Here is a 25,339-nt window from a genome sequence, read left to right on the forward strand (position 1 = left end):
TGGCTGCGGGGCCGGGAGCGGCGGGGCGGAGCGGGGCGGCAGCGGCCCCTGGCGGCGGGAATCGCCTCCCTTTCCCCGCTGTCACCGGGCGAGACCAGGCTCCGCCCCCGGGGGACCCGCCCATCCCCGTGTCCTCAGAGCCCGGCGGCCCCCGCCAGCCAGAGAGCTGAGGACGGCAATGGGGGGGGGGCACTTGCCCCTAGTCCACGGCACCCGAGTGGGACAAAGCACTGACCCCCCGCCGCTAGCCAGTGCCATGGGCCCCACCTGGGGTGACCCCGAGCTCTCTCCGGGGGGTGCCTTGTCCGGGGGGGGATTCCAGCCAGTAGCAAATTGTCCCCCAGGAAACCAGGTCTGGGACCAGAACATAAGAATGGCCAGACTGGGTCAGACCAAAGGTCCATCCAGCCCAGTATCCTGTCTCCCGACAGTGGCCAATGGCAGGTGCCCTAGAGGGAGTGAACCTAACAGGCAATGATCAAGTGATCTCTCTCCTGCCATCCATCTCCACCCTCTGACAAACAGGGGCTAGGGACACCATCCTTACCAATAGCCACTAATGGACTTAACCTCCATGAATTTATCCAGTTCTCTTTTAAACGCTGTTATAGTCCTGGCCTTCATTAACCTCCTCAGGTGTAAGGAGTTCCACAGGTTGACTGTGCACTGCGTGAAGAAGAACTTCCTTTTATTTGTTTTAAACCTGCTGCCTATTAATTTCATTTGGTGACCCCTAGTTCTTGTATTATGGGAATAAGTAAATAACTTTTCCTTATCCACTTTCTCCACACCACTCATGATTTTATAGACCTCTATCATATCCCCCCTTAGTCTCCTCTTTTCCAAGCTGAAGAGTCCTAGCCTCTTTAGTCTCTCCTCATATGGGACCCATTCCAAACCCCTGATCATTTTAGTTGCCTGTCTCTACAACAGAACAGGGAGTGGTGCTTGGGCTACTGGGCCTGCAGTAAAACCCACAGGGGGTGAAGAGAAATGGGGCTGAAGATATTTGTAATGCAAAGTTGTTAGAAAGTTTGCTTGGTATCATATTATCAGTGACTTGGGGGGGTGTTTAAAAGAATCTAAAATAACTCTAGGCCTTTTGTCTCCCCTCCTCAGCACCAACCCATTTTTGGATGCTCAGTCACCTACATTTTTGTTCTGAGAGCTGACAGGTATATTCCCTGTTCCCTCTCCCCTGATTGGACCATTGGTCTGACCCCGTATGGCTGTTCTTGTGTTACGGTCTTATGAGTAAACCAAAAAAACCCATATCCTAATTATAGTGCTCAAGTAAATGAGGTACCTCATATGCTTAAACTTTACCTCACAACATTTTAGAGTTTTTAAAAACCAGTACCCAAAATAGCACAGGACGTGTATAAGAAACTATGATACAGACGAGGACTTAAACTTAGCAGCAGCCAGGGAGGCACACAGCATCATGAGAAGGCTTAGGCCAGGGAGTGGTTTGGTGAGGAAAAACAGACATGCTTTGAGGAAAATCTGTTAGGAAAATACAGGCCTTGAGTCTGCTCTCACTCATAGTGGTGTAAATCAAAAGTAACTGTCCTACGTGAGATATAAGAGTCAGGCCCAAGGAAGCTGAAATGGAGTAACCCTAATGGGTTAGAGGCCTTGAGCAGTCTCTGTACGGTGTGGACTCTACCCACACAAAATAAATACTTGCAGCACTGCCAACCCTACAGGTTAAAAAATCGTAAGTCAGCCCCCCCACAAAAGATTATTTAAAAAATAATAAACGTCCCAAGACAAGACTGCAAGAGTTAGCAGTGTCTTTTGGGTGGGAGTGAAGGTTCTGCTTCCTGATTAGTGTAAACATATTAAAAATCAGTAAGGAGAAAACCACATCAATGGGGAGTGCAGAAGCACATGAGCAGCTGGAAGTAGAACCCTGAAGCAGGACTGGGTAGGCAGAAAAACCCAGACTGCTGTAATTTGCAGGCAAACACTAAATCTCTCATCAATTTATCAAGAGTAGCTTCTCTGAGAAATTGCTCATTGTTTATCTCCCTCACTCCAAATCCAGTGTAATATACCAGCTTAAGTCAGGCCAGAGAATCCCACTCCCAGATTGTGTTATTCGGTGACATCACATATACGCATACAGTCACTGGTGTATCAGCTTGCTGTCAGGGCTGTGAACGGTTTTTCCCTTAAATGTTTTTGGAAAAGCAATAATAATCCTGACACTATAAATAACTTGGATGGTATGTATCAAAGTTCTAAAATCAGTTTTAAAAATTCCAGTTTTTTAAATAACTTACTTTTTATAATCATTAAAAAACCTTTACCTTATAAGGCAAAACTGTGGTGCAATTTGTTTTGACATTCCATGTATTATAAACAGCATCAGTTTGTCATAAATAGATTTTCAGCAATGTAAGACAAGACTTTCTTTTCTTTTTTTTTTTTTAATAAAGGCTTTAATACTAAAATTTAAGCGAGGAATAGAAAGATTTGATGTCTATTATAACAAGAGTTAAAGGTTGGTTTGAGGTTTTTTACATGGTTTAAAGATTTGTTTTAGAAGTAAAAATTGTGTCTGAATTACACACACACACACACACACACTCTCTCTCTCTCTCTCTTAACTGACCATGTGTTTTTTTTAAGTACCATGGGGGAATCTCTCTCTCTTGCAGGAGCTAAGGTTTTTCAGGGTGAAGCAGGATAAAAATGCAAGAAACAACACAGGAGCAGGTGGAAGTAGCAGTGGGCACTGCAGGGCGGAATGGGAGCAGGATTAAAAAAAAAAAAAAATCAGGCAAAGGGATCTAGCTGAAAGCAGAAAGCAACAGGAGCTTTCACCCCACTGCCTGTCTCTACACATGGCAATAGGGCCCATGTTAAAAGTGTGATTTGCTTATCGATATTTACAATAGCCTGCACACTGGAGCAGGTAACTGCAAGCCCACTGCGATGTAACGGTCTGTGTTCCTATTGCTGGGCTCACTCAAGAGGCTCTGTTAAATCTTGGTTAACTGTGGACAATGGAGTGGGAGATGGCTGCTTTCACGGGGGCCCACTCTGCTAAACGAGAATTCACAACGAACACAGTCAACTCAATGACCGAATATTGCTCAGCGATCTCCCAGTCATTACAGCAGCAATTCATTCCTCCTCAGGGAACACACAACGTGCTAAATAGGCCCTTGAATAAGAATCCTGCAACTCAATGATGAAGGAGTGTCATGGACAAAATGCGAGTATCTTGGAAACTTGCTGAAGACTTGTAACATAGATGTCCTCATGTTGCAAGAGACCCAGGTTGGCAATGACCAACAGGCTAGGTGCTACCGTATCTACGGATACACCCTAACGACTAGCCATCATCATCCTAAATATGGCTTGGCAATGTACATCAAGGACACCATCACAGATTTTAATGTTACTCCACCAACTGAAGAGGAGACCACATTTACCACAAATAACAAAATAGGGGAGCTCCACATTACCAACGTCTATACAGCCCCTAGCACAAGATGGCCAAAACCAGCGCTACCCAGCACTACTATTCCATGCATCTATGCAGGTGATTTTAATTGTCACCACACTATGTGGGGCTATAAAACAAATGAAACCAATAGCGAAGATCTCATGGACTGGATATCTGCACAAGACTTACAACTAATCTGAACTAAAACAACAATCACCATTCCATTCAAGCTGCTGGCAATGCGAGTACAAGCCAGACCTAACATTCGTGTCTAAAGATCAATGTGGTAATACTCTTACCACAACATGTGAAGTACTATCGGCATTTCCAAACAGCCAATACAGGCCTATAATGATCTACGTAGGCATCAAAATTCCTGTGTTCTTTCTGAAACAGGTACCACAATGGAATTTTGCTAACGCTGATTAGGATTTCTACAAACAGACTGTTGAGAAAACTGTTGCAAGGATTCCAGAGATGCCAGAATGCTATCAATGGTTCACAGGCCTCTTGCAAGTAGCAGGAAAGAAGAACATTCCTTGAGGCTTCCAGAGAAAGCACACTCCCTGCCGGACGGGAGAGACGCAGAAGTTGTTCCGGCAGTACAATCAGACCAGGGCTCTCATACTGCAAAAGCCCTGCTACACTCCCAGGGCCGGCTCCACGATCATGAGAAAGTGGATAAGGAAAAGTGGATAAGGAAGCCCTCCACACTACAGCTGCCACTTCATTCTTCGGCAGCAATTCAGCAGCAGGTTCTTCCCTCCGAGAGGGACTGAGGGACCTGCTGAATTGCCGCTGAAGAGTCGGACATGCTACCCCTTTCCGTTGGCCGCCCCAAGCATCTGCTTGATGTGCTGGTGCCTGGAGCCGGCCCTGTACACTCCCTTGACCCAGCAAGATGCCAGCGCTGGCCTGACTGCACGCAAAACCTTGATTTTACACATTCAAGTCGCTGAGCCTGGACACTACTATGACGTCTTGGGGCCGCTAATCCCACAGAGTACAGGCCACCAAAAATCTGGCTTCCAAACTGGTCGAGAACACAAAAGGACCACTTGATAAACACACAAGAAGAGAAGTGTACCAATAACTCTACTCAACAGTTACATCAATCCCGTGAGGACCTTCCACTGTCAGCACTGAGGAAGTAAAAGGACTTGCCGCAATGAAAAAAAGGGAAGACTGCAGGCCCTGATGGTATTCCGCCAGAATTCCTCCACCATCTTGGTCCCAAAGGACTCCAATGGCTAGCAACATTGTACTCCACTATCTTAAGGACAGTCCGGATCCCTGAAATATGGCATGAGGCAATGGTAATTGCCATTCCAAACCCTGGAAAGCCCCCTGATGAAGCAGGAAACTATAGGCCAATTCTCTGCTATGTATAACCTGTAAACTTCTTGAACGTATCAACCTCAAAAGAATACGCCCTTTCACTGAGCCAATTACCCCTGTCGAACAGGCAGACTTCCGGACAAAACGTAGTTGTGACCAAGTTCTGGCACTCACAACTCACACTGAGTCTGGCTATCCAAACAAAATAAAAGACTGGCGCAGTATTTGCTGACCTCTCATCTGCATATGATACTGTCTGGATTTAGGGCCTGATGCTGAAACTTGTTAAAATTATTCCTTGCTACCAAACACTTTGCCTGCTGCGGACCATGCTGAGTAACAGACGCTGACAGGTGTACCTGGGTAATTAGACCAGCTCACCCTGTAGCATAAACAGGCTACCACAAGGCTCTGTACTTGTGCCAACCCTTTTTAATATTTACATTAGTGCCTCCAACTAAATCATGAACATTTGGATATGCAGATGATCTTGCCATGGCAATCCAAGCATCAAACCTCCACGACATTGAGAAAGCGTTAACTGAGGACCTCTAATATATGGAACAATATGTCCGGAAATGGAGGCTCAAACCGAACCCTGGAAAAACAATAGTAAGCGCATTTCATCTTGATAATAAGAGTGCCAAAACCATACTGAAAGTAGCTTTCTGTGGTAAAAATGTGCAACACGATTACACTCCAACATATCTGAGAGTGAAACGCAATCGCACCTTCTCCTTCCATGATCATCCTGAGAAGGTAGCTGCAAAGATAAAAACGAGAGCCAGCATAATCCAGAAACTAACAGGTACAACCTGGAGTGCATCAGCATCAGTATTGTGAACATCTGCAATAACACTTGTATATTCAGTAGCTGAATAGTGTGCACCAGAATGGAGCAGATGCAGCCACACACGACTTGTGGATACTCAGCTGAATAGTGATACGGTGCATTACAGGAACCCTTAAATCAACTCCAACACCACGGCTAGCTGTCCTGTCTAACATCGCTCTCCTGCCGATACGCTGAACGGCTGCAACATACCGCAAAGCTCAGTGAATTCAGGAAAACAGATGCCTTCCTATTCCCCAAGACCCTGACAACACCCCCCTGCCATGTCTTAAGTTCCACAAACCTTTCTGGGGACATTCGTTTAGCCTCATGCAATCAGGTTATGATCAGGAGGAGGCTTGGAAAACAGATTGGGTTAAACGAGACTAAGCACCTTGTGCCAGATCCCATGCAGAAGGTTCCTGGGTTTAACCTTCCACGGTCATCTTGGTCAACTCTGAACCAAATTCGAACCAACCATGGTAGATGCGGATATCTAATGCACAAACGGAAAATCAAGGACTCCCCGATGTGTGAGTGTGGTTCCCCAGGACTGACCATCGACCACGTCACTACCTACTGCCCAATTGATAAATATGAAGGAGGCATCACTGCAATAAACTCTGCTACTCCTGACGTAGCCACTTGGCTCGATCAACTTCAGGTGAAATTGTAGTTCCTGCTCTACGACAGCCATACGAAAGAACAGCAGAAAATGCAAATTATAGTATGTACATCAAAATAACCGCTCCAGGGAAACCCTGAACTGGCTGAGAAAATGGCGGGGAGGTAGGAACAACCGCCTTCTCACTCTGAAGGATGAGGTGACAGTGTTACCTTTAGGTTTTAAAAGTCATGATCAGATCTGTACATGTTACATAATAAAAAAATAACACAAATACCACCCCCATGCCCCCACGCTCCCCACCTGCCCAAGTGAAAAGCTCCACGGTGGTGACTTGGGTCCGGAGTCTGGGAGAACATCTTTTTGGATTTACCTACTAACATAGGTGCAGGAAGTAAGGGTGCTGCCGCAACCCCTGGCCTGAAAGGTTTCCATCACACGCAGGGTTTACAGTTTGGTTCAATGGCTCTCATTATACCCCAAACTGTTCCAGCACCTGTGCCTACTGATCTCCCATGTGTTCCCCACTTTTTTCAGGGCATTTCTCATTATCTCCCCTTTTTTATTTTACTCCTGAGTCCCTCTTCTGCTGGAGTCACTAGAGAATTCACATGACCTCAAGGTGAGTGAAAGCTAAAGCGAGGGTCGCCTTAGGAACAAGAGCAGACCAGACCTCCAAAACTATATTGGACCTGGGCCACAGGGCTGAACTTGAGATGTCAGCTTATAGCTCAAGCAATTGCAATTCAGTCTTGTCCAGTGAGGCCCAGCGACAGGCCTTCTATACAGAGTGCCCATCCCCCTCCTACTCCCAGTCATTCATGTCCCTTCTAGTTCTTCCTCTCCCGGTCCCGTCTGCCTGCCATCGTGTGGGGATGTTTCGCAAGCAGAAGCTGGTTCCCCTGCGTGTCCCCACGCTGCCATTGCTGCATTTTCAGTTGAGAGAGAAGAATCCTCCTCAGCTAGTGTCCCTGGTTCCCCTTTCAGGTGGTGACAGAAGGAAGTCCACTGGCTGGGTTTCCACCTCTCCTCCAGGGGCTCAGACACACAGTCAGATCTGAGGAGGTGAAGCTCTCTCTAAACCATGGACATTTCAACTCCTCCTCTTGCCTTTTGTCTGACTAACGCACCTGCTACGTTAACTCCACTGGCTACCACGTATCTTCCATCTTTACAACCAGGAGTCCGGCCTCTGCTCCCTGTCCGGGGCTCCGAAAAACCTCCGGATGCCCTTGCTCTGTGCTGTGGAGACTCTGATGTTCTTTCAGAGATTCCTCGTATCGGAAGCTTTTCCCACACGTGCCACATTGATGTGGCCGCTCCCTGACATGGACCTGCTGGTGCGTCTCTAGCTCAGGCTTCCCCGTGAAGCTTTCCCCGCATTCAGTGCGGCACGTCAGCCCTTCTCCCAGGTCGTTATCCTGACGGCTGACAGACCCACCATGGCTTTTTGCAGCCAGGCCGTCCTGGTAGGGTCTCTCTTCCACGTGATTTCTTTGGTGCTTCATGAAGCTCCTCTTGAGCATGAAGCTCTTGCTGCACTCAGTGCACTGGAAGGGCCGCTCGCCGGTGTGCAGGCGCTGGTGATTGAGCAGATACTCCTTGCGGCAGTAGCTCTTCTCACACTCGGTGCACTTGTAAGGCCGCTCTCCTGTGTGGATGCGGTAGTGGTTGTTGAGCTTGGACTTCTCGCTGAAGCTGTTGTCGCACTGGGTGCACTTGTAGGGGCGCTCGCCTGTGTGGATACGATAGTGGTTGGTCAGCTTGGACTGCTGAGTGAAGCTCTTACCGCACTCGCTGCATTTGTACGGGCGCTCGCCAGTGTGCAGGCGCTGGTGTGAGATGAGCACGGCCTTCTGCCGGAAGCTTTTCTCGCACACCGTGCACTGGAAGGGCCGCTCCCCCGTGTGCACACGCTGGTGGTTGAGCAGATACACCTTGCGGCTGTAGCTCTTCTCGCACTCGCTGCACTTGTAGGGCTTCTCCCCGCGGTGAATCATCTGGTGTCGCAGCAGCTCCGACTGGCAGTTGAAGCTCTTCTCGCACTCGGTGCACTTGTAGGGCCGCACCTTGGCGTGGCTCCGCAGGTGTTTGACAAAATTCCCCTTCAGCCGGAAGCTTTTCCCGCATTCACCGCAGGCAAAGGGCTTCTCTCCTGGCTGCACCACAAAGCCCTTGAGCAGGCCGAAGTCTCGGTCGCACTGGGTGGATTTCTCCACTCTGATCACTGCAGGGCTAACTAGCTGTGCAGCCGCTCCCTGCTGTAGGCTCTGCAAAACCTCCTCTTCAGATTTCACCGATGACATCCCTTGCTGCTCCAACTTCTCCAGACATCCCTTCTGGGGCTTCTCCTTCTCTTGGCTCGCTGTCCCATCATCTGCTAGATTACAGAGAGAGAGACGGGCATTAGGACGGGCTTTGATCTGGAAGGAAACTCCCCTGGCTAAGAGATTCTGTGCAGAAAAAAACCTGACACTTTTTAATGGCCCAATAAATAGTTTATTGCTTCAGTGTATGAACTCAACAGACCTGAAGTAGGGCTCATCCTGGCTTGAAATCTTGTGTGCTAGACAGCGCAATTTGGGTTGGATGTCACTTCTAGCCTACACACTTCCTGCATCACAGCACGACTGATGTTATGAGCCTGAAGCCACCCCTCCAAGCTGGGTGTGGAGGGGTAAACATTCCCCCCACAGAAGGAATGGGGGCAGGGTAAAGGAGGGGCCCTGTTCCTCTGCATCCCATCAACCACTCAGAAAGTTGAAAGACGGGATAACTGCCCCCCATTACTCTGGACAGGTGGGGAGCTTGACCAACACCTGCCATCAAGTGATGGCTGTACATTTCCAAAGGGGCTATTTGACTGTAAGCTCTTTGGAGCAGAGATTGTCTTTTTGTTGTGTGTTCATACAGCACCTAGAACAACGGGGCCCTGACTCAGGACTGCAATACAAACAACAATAAACAAGCACTTAGAATAGGAAGTAAACCCAGAAGTGGAGGAGTTCCGAGGAACCGCAGGTAGCTACTCCACTCACCTCCGTTGAGGTGTTTCAATCCCTTAGGGCTCCACTCCCCCTCAGAGCCAATGGGAGTTTTGCACAAGGGCAGCCAGCCATTGCTCACCCATGCTGGAGCCTGTGAGAATTCTTCCTTCCCCCAGTTCCTGCTGGTCCCCAGCATCCAGCTCTTCCTCTTGTTTGATCCAGGGTAAAGGGGCAGATGTGGAAACTGGTGATTCTGTTAATGAGAAACAGCAACAAATTAGTGTGTGTTTTACCAACACCGACTGCCCTCTTTCTGCAAAGGATTTGGGGCTACAGCTGTCTGGGACGGGTGGAAGGGTGAGTAACATTTTGTGAGGAGAAGGAAAAACAGATGAGACAACACATCCAGCCAGATGTGATTATACAAGTTGATGGGCCGGGTGCTGTTCACTCCCCTCACTGAGTCCGAGTTCAAACCCACTGCTCACCTGTACTGAGCTCCAGGGGAATTTCTCTGTCCGCCGAACCCCCCTGGGCCCCGATACACGGCTCCTCCCCTCCTTCAGCCCGGGGCAGGATGTCAGGGTTCGAAATGGCATGGCCTATTGATGGAGACAGAGATGAGGGGAAATGAGTGTTTTATTCATAAGCACCAGGCCCTTACATGTGATTTTAAACCTGAGCTGAACAGAGGCAGAACTGGTGATCCTCAGGAAAGCAGATCTCTGCTAGGAAATGGATTACTTTTCCCAGGGGAGCCTAAGGAATCCTCACACTCCTGTAATATTGTTGCCTGCAGGGTCACACAGCTGCCCCTGCCATGCCCACTTTTCATGCTCTTGTCTCAGTGGGTTCACTTCTGCCTGGGCACAGGTTAGGGCGAAAAGGGGGCTTGGCAGGGGTGAGACAGGGCGTGGCTGGCTCGTAAGTTTTAAAGTGCAAATCCAGTTCATGAAAACGATGCGCCTGGCAGGTAATTTGAGGGCTCTGAGAGACTCCTATTGCCAGCCAGGAGTAGCAGTTCACCTGTGCGCGCTCTGGAGCTGCACTTCCAATAGGGAGTTCGGTGCCTCATATGCTAACCACAGGGTGCTTCGTGTCCCACTGGCCTGCAGCCCCGCTTCTCTCATCTTCCTTCAGCTTGTTGGATGATGAGTAACAAAGCGCTGGGCTCAGCAGCCCTGCCGACGACTCTCTCACAGCCCTCACCCAAACCCTGCACTGTCAAGCCCTTACACTGGACGTATGGGTTTGTGATACTTGGTAGAACTCACCTGCGCTGGGGTCCACAGGGATTTCTCTTTCCACCAGCCCTTCCTTCTTCTGGACTCTTCCCTCCAATCCTTCCAGGGATTCCCACTGATCCCCGACACACGGCTCCTCCCCTCGCTCAATGCGGGATAAAACGTCTGGCTTAGAAACAGCGTAGTCTGTTCATGGAAGCAGATGTTAAGGGAACATCATGGCCTATTAATATTCATTGCAAATAATGCTAAATGATTTTAAACCAGCTCCCCTTCTCTCGCTGGAGCTGACGACAGATCTGAAAGGAGGCCAATAAGGATCCTGTAAAAAGATACCATTCCTTGTGGAGGTCGGGTGTGCTCCCCAGCAGAAGAGCCAAGGGTCACCACACAGAAGGGGAGTTGATATTCACAGTGGTATATTCACCCATTTGTTTGTGAACCTAACCCTGGACAAAGTCCACAGAGCCCCTTGGAGGCCAGAGCCAGTTCCGAGAGGAATGCTCAATGCTCTATTACCAGGTGACACAAAAGGAGAGGTTACTTACCTCACAGTAACTTGAGTTCTTTGAGCTGTTGTGTCCCTATGGGTGTGCTCACCGCAAGATACGTGCACACCCATGTGCTCTCAACCAGAGACAGCAAAGCAGTATCTGCAGACCTGCACAGAGCAGCCCCTTATGCCTCCAAACAAGAGCCTATAAGGAGGAGTGGACTCGTCACCACTCAGTTCCTTCTCTACCACCTAACAGAGCCTGTACAGCTGAGGGGAAGGAAGGTGGAGCATCCATAGAGACAAAGCATGTCACAGTACTCAAGGTTCTATAAGGTAAGTAACCTCTCCTCCATTTTCAAGTATGTATGTCCCTATGGGTGCTCCACCAGGGGAGACTCCCAAGCAGTAACTTGACGGGGAGGCAAGTCCAAGATGGTTCGGAGGACTGCGTCACCAAAGGTAGTATCTCTAGAAGTAGGTAAGATGGCAGAATGTTTGGCAAAGTTGTGAACAGAAGACCAAGTTGCAGTCCTACACATTTCTGTTATGGGAACATCTTTCAGCAGAGCTATAGCTGTGGAGTGAGCTCTGGAGGAGTGTGCTGGTCTAACAGGTTGAAATACAACCTGAAACTCTTTAGACAGTCTGGGAGTTGGAATAGGTTGTCCATTCCTCTTCTCTGCAGACGACACAAATAATCTTGGAGAAGCCCAGAAGGTCGTAGTCCTGTCAAGGTAGAAGGTGAGATCCCTTCTGACACCTAGTGTAAGTAGACGGGTCTCCCCTCTAGAGGCTTTGGGTATAACACTGAAAGGCGGCTCTCTTCATTAATTTGGTATTCTGAAGAGACCTTAGGAAGGAAGCGAGGATGGGGATGCAGTGTAATGTCCTCTCTACAGAAGGTAGTAAATGGTGGGTCTGCCATAACGGCACCAAGCTCTCCCATTCTTTAAGAGATGGCTATAAAAAACTAAGTCCTGAGGGAGAAGTGCAGGAGAGAAGAGGTGACCATAAGTACAAAGCTGGGGGTTCTCAGGGCCCTGAGAACCAAATTAAGGTCCCACTTGGGATCCGGAGTCTCTACAGGGAGAAACAAGTTGCGTAGCCCCTTGAGGAATCTGGCATAAGTGATGTGGGCAAAAACCAAGAAGCCCTCAATGGGCGAGTGGAAGACTGTGACAGCAGCCAAACATACTTTGAGCAAGGCAAGTTTATAGTGTGGACCTGGCATCAGTATAACTGAGTCACTCAGGGGTGTGGATTTTTCACAACCCTGAGCAATTAGTTAGTGCTGTCTACACCGAGGGTTAGGTCAGTATATGTCAAGACGAGGGCTTCTCCCGTCAACGTAGGTACGGCCTCTCACAGAAGTGGATTAACTACACCGACTGGAGAAGCTCTCCCGTTGGCATAGTGGTGCCTTTAATCAAGTGGTGCAACTGCACAGTTGCAGCATTTTAAGTGTAGACCTGCCCTGGGTTCACTGCTAGACCCCGTGTCTTCAAATCCAACAGGCAGCCCAGGATTTTGGAGAGTGGAACCTCTGATGCTTGAGACGTGTGCAGAGAACCGCAGGAATGGAAGCTTTTCCACTTCTGAAGGTAAGTTTGCGAGTACTAGTTTTACTGCTAGCGAGGAGAACTGACTGGACCTTATCCGAATGGGTTACTTCCATGCTCAAAACTCACCTAGAGCGATGTGGTACTGGCAGTACCGGGGCCTCTTTCTATACAATTGTTCACCAAGGTGACCCCAGGGATTCCAGGAAGCCCAACTAAGGGGCTGATAGGGGAAGGTTCCCACAGATACTTGCAACGCCTGGATATGGAGCATCTGATGGGGTACTGAGCACTCCTCAAAATAGTGGCTCAGCAGGGCTTATAATAATAATAATAATAGGAGATATACCTATCTCCTAGAACTAGAAGGGACCTTGAAAGGTCATTGAGTCCAGCCCCCTGCCTTCACTAGCAGGACCAAGTACTGATTTTTGCCCCAGATCCCTAAGTGGCCCCCTCAAGGATTGAACTCACCACCCTGGGTTTAGCAGGCCAATGCTCAAACCACTGAGCTATCCCTCCCCGTATGGAACAATGCTGAAAAAGAACCCTGTACTGAGACCTCAGAGTCCAAAGAAGTATCATCCCCTGGGCTGAAAGCGGGAGAACCAGATACGGGTGCCAGTAGCAGAGGCTGGACGTCTGACTGGCGTTCAATCCAGGAGGATTGTGGTTGCAGGTGTCTGAGTGGTACCAGGGAAGGAGCAGCGATAGAGGAGATGCCAGTTCCTCTGGTATGAAAAGGCCCTGTGGAGAGAGAAACCTGGAGGGTACTGAAGGGTTACGGTATGCGCAAGTCTGAGTTTGTACCAAACCCTGGACAAGAGCGTAGTGCTGAGATGGCGAGCGCGGTATCGGAGAGGCTTGTAGAGAAACTTCTTTGACCGCCAAGCTCTGGTGCAGGGAAGGCAACAGCACTGGCGTGTGAGGAGGCGGCCTGTGCACATCTCAATGCCAAGAGGGGTCACTCAGTACAGAGGTAGATGACTCCCTGTGCTATTAGAAGACTTCTCTGAATGCTGCTTCTTGTGAGGGGCTGGTGGGTCGGTCCTGGAATCAGACGGAGCCTCAGCTGTGCCCTTAGAGGGACGCGAGGCCTCCTTAGAGTGGGATCTAGGGGGTGACCCACCCCCTCTTTCTTGTTTCCCTGATAAGGCAAAAGGCTGCTTCTTCTCAGAAGTCCTGGCCTCTCAAAGTGCTGCTGGAGCGGCCTGGAATGTGGAGGCCAGCGTACAGAGGAGGCGGCAGGCCCCACTGGGGCAAGTGAGCATTCCATTAGAAGGAGCTTCAGTCTAGCCTCTCTGTCTTTCCGAGACCTGCCTTTAAACCCAGAACTGATCTTACACTTGGACAGAAGGTGGCTGTCTCCAAAGCAGCTCAAATGCCTGTCACTACAGGGAAAAGACCTGTGGCAGGTTTGGCAGGACCTAAACCCGGGGATCTTTGGCAAAACGCAGAGCGTTAATGCAGCAAAACGGATGATAGAAAGAAAAAGGGTGGGGGATCCCTCCTCCCAAGGCAGCTGTGTTAAAACTAAAAGCAGAAATAAAATAATCATACAAATAAAGCAAAAACTAAGAATAAATCACTATGTTGAGAAAGGCAGGAAGCTGAGACCCAGCGGACATGCAACCACTCCATCTTGAGCTGCAGGCAGTTGAGAAGGAACTGAGTGGCAGCAGGTCTGCGCCCCTCTATATCCCGTCATTTGGAGGTGCCACTCTGGCAGGCCTGGGCCTGCAGATGCTGCTTGGTAGTCTCCGGTCAAGAGCGCATGGCGTGCGTGCATCCTATGGTACAGCACCCTATGGACATACACTCAAAGAACTAGCTGATACAATGGTAGGACTGAGATTTTAATCAGCAGAAGTCTGATTTTACCACAGGATGGGGTGATCTGGCTCTTTATGGAAATGAAGGAGGGTCTTGTATTTCAGGCACTGGCCTGCTACTCAGCCCCTCTGGGTTCAATTCCTGGCTCTGCCACAGACCCCCTGGGTGACCTGGCAAGTCACTTAAACTTGCCGAACGTGATCCGAAGTCCTTGGAAGTCAGTGGGAGACATTCCACATCCTTCAAAGCGTTTGGGAAAACTAGATATTAGAAGAAAAGAGTTTTAAATAGGAGGGTGTGTGGTATGAGCTGTCTATTGCTAATGCTCTGGGAAGTAGTGATCCACTGGAAATCAAAAGAACTGGAGAATAACCTGCAATGGGAACCAGAGTAGGAACTGTTTCTAATCCGAGAGTGAAAACCGATCCTTACCCAGGGAGATCAGTGTCTCATAGTTCCCCTTCATCACGTTCTTGTAAAGCTCTTTCTGCCATTCGTCTAAGTTCTCCCACTCCTGCTCATTGAAATAGACGGAGACGTCATCAAATGTCACCGGCACCTGGAATCACAAGGGTTACAATAAGCTTGTTTCTTAAGACAGTAATGGCTTGACTCGAAGCCCAGAGTGAATGCCACTGACTTCCACAGACTTTGGAGAAGATCCTTATGGCAGGGAATGTATCTTATGCTGTGCTCTTTGATGCACCAAGTCTGGACCAACAATTTTAGCAGAAACTTTGAAGAGTCAGGGCCAAAATCAGCAAAAAGATGTGTGTCTCCTGAAAGGTGCAGAGCACCCTCGCCTCCCACTGACTCAATGCAGTATTTGCAGCAGGTAGTCCCTTGAGAGCGTCTGGTTGGCTGGGCACACGGGACTGGCTCTCATCTAGGTTTCCAACCACTGTTTCCAAATTGCATCAGAAGTGATGCATTAATATTAGGAGCGTACTTCTTTTCCACATCAGCACTTGCTGGAGGTGAACAGCAAATCAGTGACTGAGCTGGAAACAGAGCCCAGATGTCCTGTACATTATACATAAATGACTGGACCGACTGAGTCTGACAAGTGAGTTATTGGACACCATGAAGCCAATAACATCACTCCTTGCATCCACACTCTTATACAGTGGTGACTTAAAGGGCCTGCATATCAGAAGATAGGAAAACTCGTTCAGTACCTAAGTTTGTACCCCCCAACACTAGCTGGGATATTGTTACCTTGGGGACTTCTCCCTTAGTGCCTGGAGGCAGTCTCAGGATCCAGAAGTTCCTGTTTCTCAGCAAGTTCTCCATGTTCTCCAGCCTCCTCTGCAGGAAGTTATTCTCCTGGATCAGAGTTCCTAAAATAGTCCATTTACTCTCCAGCTGGTTACCAAATTCCATCGCTGTCCTCTCACAGTCTGTTAACTTCTGCTCGGTTGCCCCTGTTCTCCCCTCCAGATTCAGTAATCGCGTGGCGTGGGAATTCACCTTCCTCTCCACGGCTTGGATGGCAGCCACTACTGTCCACAAGGAGATCTCTGTAGTGTGATGATGGGCTTCGCTCACAGGAGTGGGTTCAGGGACAGCAGGAGCCTGTTTGCAAGAAGAGAAACAAAGTCAGCATCAGGCTAAAAACAGCCTAAGAGCCCTTCAGCAGTACCTGGGGCTGGATCTTCTCCTACAGTCAGGATCCACACAGGGGAAAACTATTTCCCTTCCTGTACTGAAGCAGATTTGAAATGGAAACCCCACAATGTCTGACTCATATGACATATGGAATATTCATAGGCTATAGGGCTACAAGGGACCATTTGATCATCTAGCCCAGTGGGTCTCAAACTTTTGCACTGGTGACCCCTTTCACACAGCAAGCCTCTGAGTGCAACCCCCCCCTTATAAACTAAAGACACTTTTGTAGACGTTTGACACCAATATAAACGCTGGCGGCAAAGCGAGGTTTGGGGTGGAGGCTGACAGCTCGCGACCCCCAGTTTGAGAACCCCTGATCTAGCCTGACCAGCACACAACAGGCCATTCACTTTTACCCCGTTAGTCCTATACTCAGGCCGGTAACTAGCGCGCTCCTACAGCCGGGAGCTGGTGTCCTGACACTGTCCCCAAGCCCCGCTCTGCCCCCCGGCCGGGACCCACAGCACCCCAGGGTGCCCGCTGCCGGCGGCTCCCCGGAGGCTGAACACAACGGAACGAAGCCCGAACACGATGGAGGGTTTCTCCGGGGCAAGGGAGGCTCCGGCACAGACCCAGCCCCTCCCCCGCCGGACCAGGCTGGGCCAGACGTGCGCCCAAGGGCGCCCCCGGGAACCGGGCTCCTTCCCCCCAGCGCCGGGAGCCTGCGGGTAGGACACAGCGCCGGGGCGGATGTCAAACCCCTTGTGTAGCTGGGGAGCAGCGCCGGCCACCGGCCCAGCCGCCCGAACCCCAGCCCGGCCCGGCCCGGCAGCCCCCGCGGCCCGGCTCCCGGGGCCCAGGCCGGGCGGGGCGGGGAGAAGCTCCCGGGGCCCGAGGCTCCCCCGCCCGCCGGGCCCTCACCTGGGCAGCGGCCCGCTCGGCCATGGCCCCCCCGGGGAGGCGGGCGGGGCTTCTCCAGCGGGCCCGGCCCGGCCGAGCTCCGCTCCCGCTCCGGGCTGGGCAGGGTCCCGGCGCCGCCTCGCCACGGGCCGGCCCCGCTGCCGGGCGGAGCAGAGCGAGCGCAGCCGGGAGGGGGGAGGGAGGGAGCCGCGGCCTGGCTGCGGGGCCGGGAGCGGCAGCGGCCCCTGGCGGCGGGAATCGCCTCCCTTTCCCCGCCGTCACCGGACGAGACCAGGCTCCGCCCCCGGGGGACCCGCCCATCCCCGTGTCCTGAGACCTGGGCGGCCCCCGCCAGCCAGAGAGCTGGGGACGGCAATGGGGGGGACCCCCCGCCGCTAGCCAGTGCCATGGGCCCCACCTCGGGTGACCCCGAGCTCTCTCCGGGGGGTGCCTTGTCCTGGGGGGGGATTCCAGCCAGTAGCAAATTGTCCCCCAGGAAACCAGGTCTGGGACCAGAACAAAACAGGGCACGGTGCTTGGGCTACTGGGCCTGTGGTAAAACCTACAGGGAGGGAGGAGGAAAAGGGCTGAAGATATTTGTAATGCAAAGTTGTTAGAAAGTTTGCTTGGTATCATATTGTCAGTGACTTGGGGGGGGGGGGTAAAAGAATCTAAAATAACTCTAGGCCTTTTGTCTCCCCTCCTCAGCACCAACCCATTTTTGGATGCTGTGAGTTACCTGCATTTTCCTTCTGAGAGCTGACAGGTAAATTCCCCATTCCCTCTCCCAGGGTTGTAATAGGCTCAGTTCCATCTTTAGCACCCACACTGTGCTGGGGGGATAGGAGATATAATAGACACCAGGTTTAAAACAAAGTACTTCTTCACACACCCCTCAGGAAACCTTTGGGACTCATTGCCAGTGGACAGTGTGAAGGCCAAAATTATAGCTATGTTAAAAAAATTAGGTAAATTCATGGAGGATAGGTTCATCACGCCAAGGTGGCCAAGGGATGCAACCCTATACACCAGATGGCCCTAAACCTCCAACTGCCTGGAGCATCTGGCATTAGCCACTGTCAGAAGACGGGATACTGGGCTAGACGGACCATTAGTCTGACCCAGTAGGGCCACTCTTATGTTATGCTCTTATGACATTGGCAATGGGTATTTTTTTGTTTCCTAATTGTATTGCTCAAGTAAATAAGGCACCCTCATATTCTTAAATTTTGCCTTTAGTTCTCATCAATCACAAAATCAGTTTTTAAAACACAGTATCCAAAATCGAAATGATGATACAGAGGATGGATTAAACGCAGCAACGAGAGAGGCACAGAGTGTATCAAAAGGAAGGCTTTGTTAGGAAAGGGGTATTGTGAGGAATGGCAGACATGCTTTGAGGAAAATCTGTTAGGAAAACACAAGCGCTGAGTCTACTCTCACTCATAGTGGTGTAAATTAACAGTAACTCCATTGAAGTCAAAGGTGTAACACTGCCCTACCTGAGATAAAAGTCAAGCCAGAAGCAGCTGAAATGGGGTAACCGCTATGGGACACTGGCCTTGAGCAGTCTCTATACAGGGGGGACTCCACCCATGTGATGTAGCCACACAAAAGAGATACTTGCAGCACTTCCAATGCCACAGGTTCAAAAATCGTGAGTCAGGGCCATCAAAATCATGATTTAAAAACTAATAAATGTTCAGTTCTTCTTTTCTGCCTTCTGAGATTTAGCACCTTAAAGACTAACAGGTTTATTTAGGCATAAGTTTTCATAGGTAGAAAACCCACTTCTTCAGATGCATGGAGTGAAAATTACAGGCTGTATTTTTCACTCCATGCATCTGATTAAGTGGGTTTTTTACCCATGAAAGCTTATGCCCAAATAAATCTGTTAGGCTTTAACGTGCCACTGGACTCCTGGTTGTTTTTGTGGATACAGACTAACATGGCTACCCCTCTGATACTTGAGATTTTAGGTTACACTTGGTCACATTTTCAAGTTTTTCTCCACAACAAGGAACAGAAGTGTGTGTGTGTGTGGGGGGGGTGTTAAACAAAAGCTTAGAGCCTCCTGTAATCAGTTGCCTCTAGATGGGTCTTGAAAAACACCCAGTATCCCAAGACTTGAGACAAGACTGCAAGAGTTAGCAGCGTCTTTTGGGTGGGAGTGAAGGTTCTGCTTCCTGATTAGTGTAAACATATTAAAAATCAGTAAGGAGAGAACCAATGCAAGGGGGCCTGAAGAAGCACATGAGCAGCTGGAAGGAGAAAGCAACAGCACCCGTCACCCCACCGCCTGTCTCTACACATTGCAGTAGGGTCCATGTTAAAAGTGTGATTTGCTTCTTAATGATATTTACAATATCCTGAACACTGCAGCAGATACCTGCAAGCTCGCTGCCATGTAGCAGTACATGTCCCTATTGCTGGACTCATTCAAGAGGCCCTGTTAAGCTTTGGGTAACAGTGGACAATGCTAATTACAGTATGTACATCGAAATGAAATGAAATGGCCAGGTGGGGTTGTGGGGGAGGTAGGAACAACGCCTTCTCACTCTGAAGGATGAGGTGACAGTGTTACCTTTAGGTCTTAAGAGTCATCATCAGATTTGTACATGTTACGTGGTAAGAAGCAGCTCAACTATTCCCCCCCCCACACACACACACACGCACCCCACCTGCCCAAGTGAAAAGCTCCACTGTGGTGACCTGCCCAGATAGTTCCTGGGTCAGGATTGGGGTAGAACATCTCTTTGAATTTACCAGCAGTACTAACTTCCCATGTGTTCCCAATTTTTTCAGGGCATTTCTCATTATCTCCCCTTTTTTTATTTTACTCCTGAGTCCCTCTTCTGCTGGAGTCACTAGACAATTCACATGACCTCAAGGTGAGTGAAAGCTAAAGCGAGGGTCGCCTTAGGAACAAGAGCAGACCAGACCTCCGAAACTATATTGGACCTGGGCCACGGGGCTGAACTTGAGATGTCAGCTTATAGCTCAAGCAATTGCAATTCAGTCTTGTCCAGTGAGGCCCAGCGACAGGCCTTCTATACAGAGTGCCCATCCCCCTCCTACTCCCAGTCATTCATGTTCCTTCTAAGTTCTTCCTCTCCCGGTCCCGTCCGCCTGCTTGGGATATTCCCCAAGCAGAAGCTGGTTCCCCTGCGTGTCCCCACGCTGCCATTGCTGCATTTTCAGTTGAGAGAGAAGAATCCTCCTCAGCTAGTGTCCCTGGTTCCCCTTTCAGATGGTGACAGAAGGAAGTCCACTGGCTGGGTTTCCACCTCTCCTCCAGGGGCTCAGACACACAGTCAGATCTGATGAGGTGAAGCTCTCTCTAAACCATGGACGTTTCAACTCCTCCTCTTGCCTTTTGTCTGACTAACGCACCTGCTACGTTAACTCCACTGGCTACCACGTATCTTCCATCTTTACAACCAGGAGTCCGGCCTCTGCTCCCTGTCCGGGGCTCCGAAAAACCTCCGGATGCCCTTGCTCTGTGCTGTGGAGACTCTGATGTTCTTTCAGAGATTCCTTGTATTGGAAGCTTTTCTCACATGTGCCACACTGATGTGGCCACTCCCGGATATGGACTTGCTGGTGTGTCTCTAGCTCAGGCTTCCCCGTGAAGCTTTTTCCACACTCAATGTGGCGTTTGAGCCCTTCTCCTGGGTCATTACCCTGATGGTCGACAGACCCGCCATGGCTTTTAGCAACAGGGCTGCCCTGGTGGAGTCTCTCTTCCACGTGATTTCTTTGGTGCTTCAAGAAGCTCGTCTTGAGCACGAAGCTCTTGCTGCACTCAGTGCACTGGAAGGGCCGCTCGCCGGTGTGCAGGCGCTGGTGGTTGAGCAGGTACACCTTGCGGCTGTAGCTCTTGTCACACTTGGTGCACTTGTAAGGCCACTCTCCCGTGTGGATGCGGTAGTGGTTGTTGAGCTTGGACTTCTCGCTGAAGCTGTTGTCGCACTGGGTGCACTTGTAGGGGCGCTCGCCAGTGTGCAGGCGCTGGTGCGAGATGAGCACGGCCTTCTGCCGGAAGCTTTTCTCGCACACCGTGCACTGGAAGGGCCGCTCCCCCGTGTGCACACGCTGGTGGTTGAGCAGATACACCTTGCGGCTGTAGCTCTTCTCGCACTCGCTGCACTTGTAGGGCTTCTCCCCGCGGTGAATCATCTGGTGTCGCAGCAGGTCCGACTGGCAGTTGAAGCTCTTCTCGCACTCGGTGCACTTGTAGGGCCGCACCTTGGCGTGGCTCCGCAGGTGCTTGACCAAATTCCCCTTCAGCCGGAAGCTTTTCCCACATTCACCGCAGGCAAAGGGCTTTTCTCCCGGCTGCACCACAAAGCCCTTAAGCAGGCCGAAGTCTCGGCCACACTGGGTTGATTGCTCCATTCTGATGACAGCAGGGTTAGACAGCTGTGCAGCCGCTCCCTGCTGTAGGCTCTGCAAAACCTCCTCTTGTGGTTCTAACTTTTCCAGACATCCCTCCTGGGGCTTCTCCTCCTCTTTGCTTGCTGTCCCATCATTTGCTAGATGACAGAGAGAGAGAGAGAGAGAGAGAGACGGGCATTAGTGCTTTGATCTGGAAAGAAAGCTTCCCTGGCTAAGAGATACTGTGCAGAAAAAAAACTGACACTTTTTAATGGCCCAATGAATAATTTATTGCCTCAGTGTATGAACTCAACAGACCTGAAGTAGGGCTCGTCCTGGCTTGAAATCTTGTGTGCTAGACAGCGCAATTTGGGTTGGATGTCATGACATTTCTAGCTCACATACCTCCTGCATCACAGCACAACTGATGTTATGAGCCTGAAACCACCCCTCCAAGCTGGGTGTGGAGGGGTAAACATTCCCCCGCAGAAGGAATGGGGGCAGGGTAAAGGAGGGGCCCCGTTCTTCTGCATCCCATGAAACACTCAAAGACAGGATCAACTGCCATCATTAGTCACATGGAGGGGAGCTGTGACTGGCATCCACCATCACGTAATGGCTATACATTTACAATGAGGTTATTAGACTGTAAGCGTCAGGTCAGGCTATGCCTGCTACCGTAATGAGAGTAGATGGTACCAGCTGTGGCTCCTCAAACCCACTGCTTTGTGGGTAGTCTGGGAGGGCATAAGGCTAAGGGAGCAAACCCTGACATACAATCCCCACTGCCTTGTGGGTGAATTCAGGAGAATGTAAGTCTCTGCGAGTAAACTCAGATAGAAAATCTGGAGTGGAGCCCCAAAGGCGGTCAGGTACTAATATTTTAGTATCTTTCCAGCAACTCCTGCAGCAGATCAGGTACCAGACGTATTGGTTCTTCCTCTCCTCTGGATTTTATGAGTGACGCCGAGAGGGGGGTCCTGATGCATGGGCAACTCAGGGCCTCCATATCATTTTCCCAGGTACTCCAGCTTCGCCTCAAGCGTTGACACGACTCGGGAGGCAGCAGTCACCGGTTCTAAGCTCTCACTCTATTGGTGTAGAGTTGAGCACCAGCGGCTGTCTCTGATGGTGGGAGAGATCATTGTATCTTACTGGACAACAACCGCCCGCCATAAAACTGGACATCCCCCAGACAATAGGGTGTTGTCCTGCCACAGTCTGCCTGCTTCAAATGGGTGCTTGGAGCTTAGAATTTTATAACTTGACAAGGGGCCTGTGACCAATGCACCAGGCAAATCAAGTAAAAGAAAGAAAACATCCTTAAAGATAGGGTGCTGGAATGTTCGCACCATAACAACTGGATTGCCTCAGGACCTTCAACAGATCAACGATGCACGTAAAACTGCCGTGATCAACGACGAGCTGAAACAACTCAACGTGGATATCGCATCCCTCCAAGAAACTCAGCTAGCATGAAGCGGATCTCTCAGAGAAAAAGACTACACATTTATCTGGCAGGAGAAATGCACAGACGAAACACGAGAGAACGGAGTGGGATTTACCATCAAGAACTTACTTTGGGGAATGACTGAGCCACCTACAAATGGATCAGAGAGAATTTTGGCACCACACTTGTTCACATCTGAGGGCCCAGTCAACCTTGTGAGTGTGTATGCCCCAACACTCCCCCGTCTTCTGACATCAAGGACCAGTTCTACAACCGGTTGAACACCACCATCAGCAGGATTGCAAAACACAAATATGTTTTCCTGCTAGGGGACTTAATGCAAGGGTGGGAGCTGATCATAAAGCATGGACCAACTGTCTTGGTCAACACGGAACTGGTAAGATGAATGTTAACGGCCAGAGACTGCTAGAATTTTATTCCTATTATCTCAGTGTAACAAACTTATTCTTCCAGACAAAGTCGCGACACAAAGTGTCTTGGAAACATCCCAGATCTGGCCAGTGGCACCAAATGGATCTTATCATCACAAGGCATGCCAACCTTAACATTGTCCTCATTACCCACAGTTATCAAAATGCTGATTGCAACACAGACAACTCTCTGGTATGCAGCAAGATCAAACTTAAACCAAAGAAAATACACAAATCTAAAGTAAAAGGATGTCTTTGTATTAACCTCAGTGCCATAGCGGCCCAAGAAAAGTCACAGTAGTACAAGAACATACTACAACAAACCCTTGCCTCCAGTGATTGTGCCACAAGCGTCCAGCTGAAGTGGGAGCAACTGAAGAACACAATCTACGATGCAGCCCTGTGTCTTTAGTAAGAAGGAAAACAAGACCAACGACTGGTTTGATGCATATTCCAGTGTCTTGACACCAGTCATAGAAGCTAAACGCACAGCCCAAACCAACTACAAGAGATACCCAAATGAAAAAACCTTACAAGTGTTGAGAGTGGCAAAAACCAAGGTACAACAAACTCTCGACACTGCGCCAATGACTATTGGCTGCACTTATGTGAAAGCATCCAAGCAGCAGCTGATGCAGACAACATCAGAAACATGTATGGTGGGATCAAGAAAGCCTTGGGTCCAACTTCAAAGAAGACAGCCCCATTGAAATCAACAACGGGGGAAACAATCAACGACCGCACTAAGCAGATGGATCGCTGTGTAGAATACTACTCAGCTTTAATCTCATTAAAATATTGTTACGGACATAGCCATCACCGCCATCAAAAGCTTGCTTGTTATGAACCAACTCGACAATGACCCAACTGTCGAGGAGCTTAGCCTTGCCATAGATGGCCTCCCCAATGGAAAGGCCCCTGGAAACAAAATGCATATTGTCTGAGGTCATAAAATGCAGAAAATCTATTCTACTGCAACATCTTCATAAGTTGCTCTGCCTGTGCTGGAAAGAAGGCAAAGTACCATAAGAAATGAGAGACATCAACATCATCACTCTATAAAAACAAGGGTGACAGGAGTGACTATAACTATCATGACATTTCCGTTCTTAGTATTATGGGAAAAGCCTTTGCCTGAGTTATCTAGAATAGACTTCAGACCCTTGCAGGCAGAATCTATCCTGAATCACAGTGCGGCTTCAGAGCTGAAAGGTCTACTTTCGACATAATCTCCTCTACTGAAACAACTACAAGAGAAATGCAGGGAACAAAAGAAGCCCTTCTACATAGCCTTCATCGATCTCACAAAGGCTTTTGACTTTGTCAGTAGAAGTGGACTATTTCCGCTTCTAGAAAAGACTGGATGTCCCCCCAAGCTCTTAAGCATGATTCGATCCCTCCATGAAAACATGTACAGCACAGTCCAATATGACGGTTCAGTGTTCTGAGGCTTTCAAGATTCGTAGCGGAGTTAAGCAAGGCTGTGTACTTGACCCAGCTCTGTTTGGGATCTTCTTCTCCCTGCTACTGAAACAAGCATTGGTTCCTCAACTAGGGGAATCTACTTGCGCACAAGGTCTGATGGAAAGCTGTTCAATCTTGAAAGACTCAGATCTAAAACCAAGACTCGGGAGGCCCTTATCCAACACCTTCTCTTCGCTGATGATGCAGCAGTGACAACCCACACAGAAGCTCACCTTCAAAGCCTAATGGACAGTTATTCCAAAGCCTGCCAAGACTTTAAGCTTACAATAAGCCTAAAAAAAAGACATGCCAAGGAGTTGAGGAAGCACCCTCCCATCAAGATCAACAACTATGAACTCTAAGTGTTGAATGAGTTCACATACCTGGGGTCCACTATCGCAGACAACCTTTCACTTGAAACGGAACTCAACATCTGCATTGGAAAAACCACCACAACAATGTCTAGACCGAACAAGAGGGTCTGGTAAAACAACAAACTGACAGAACACACAAAGATCTGTGTGTAGCATGCATGTGTTATCAGCACACTTTCGTATGGGATACTCTCATCAGAAAAAGAAGCTCAACAGCTTTCATATGCGTTGCCTTCGTTGAATCTTCGGACTCTCCTGGAGGGACAGAGTCACCAACATTGAGGTGCTTGAACAGGCCAGCATACCCAGCATGCAAACACTCCTCCAAGAGAGACGCCTCCGCTAGCTTGGGCATGTG

General features: G+C 49.6%; 1 protein-coding gene across 1 annotated transcript in view; it reads right to left on the reverse strand.

Annotated features, from left to right (window-relative positions):
* Nucleotides 1–5,212: 5,212 nt before the first annotated feature.
* LOC120399389 overlaps nucleotides 5,213–25,339 on the reverse strand; it is a 51,720-nt gene continuing 31,593 nt past the window's right edge. Inside the window, exons 7-15 of the mRNA XM_039527593.1 lie at nucleotides 20,304–21,420; nucleotides 17,431–17,447; nucleotides 16,907–17,043; nucleotides 15,593–15,949; nucleotides 14,807–14,933; nucleotides 10,517–10,672; nucleotides 9,731–9,844; nucleotides 9,382–9,495; nucleotides 5,213–8,635 (exon numbers count right to left, since the gene is read on the reverse strand). Coding sequence (XP_039383527.1) covers nucleotides 7,407–8,635; nucleotides 9,382–9,495; nucleotides 9,731–9,844; nucleotides 10,517–10,672; nucleotides 14,807–14,933; nucleotides 15,593–15,949; nucleotides 16,907–17,043; nucleotides 17,431–17,447; nucleotides 20,304–21,420 — 3,368 coding nt within the window. The 3' untranslated portion in view covers nucleotides 5,213–7,406. The remainder of the gene's footprint in view (nucleotides 8,636–9,381; nucleotides 9,496–9,730; nucleotides 9,845–10,516; nucleotides 10,673–14,806; nucleotides 14,934–15,592; nucleotides 15,950–16,906; nucleotides 17,044–17,430; nucleotides 17,448–20,303; nucleotides 21,421–25,339) is intronic.

This window comes from Mauremys reevesii, linkage group 2 (assembly GCF_016161935.1).
Source record: "Mauremys reevesii isolate NIE-2019 linkage group 2, ASM1616193v1, whole genome shotgun sequence".
NCBI classification, from domain to species: Eukaryota; Metazoa; Chordata; order Testudines; family Geoemydidae; genus Mauremys; species Mauremys reevesii.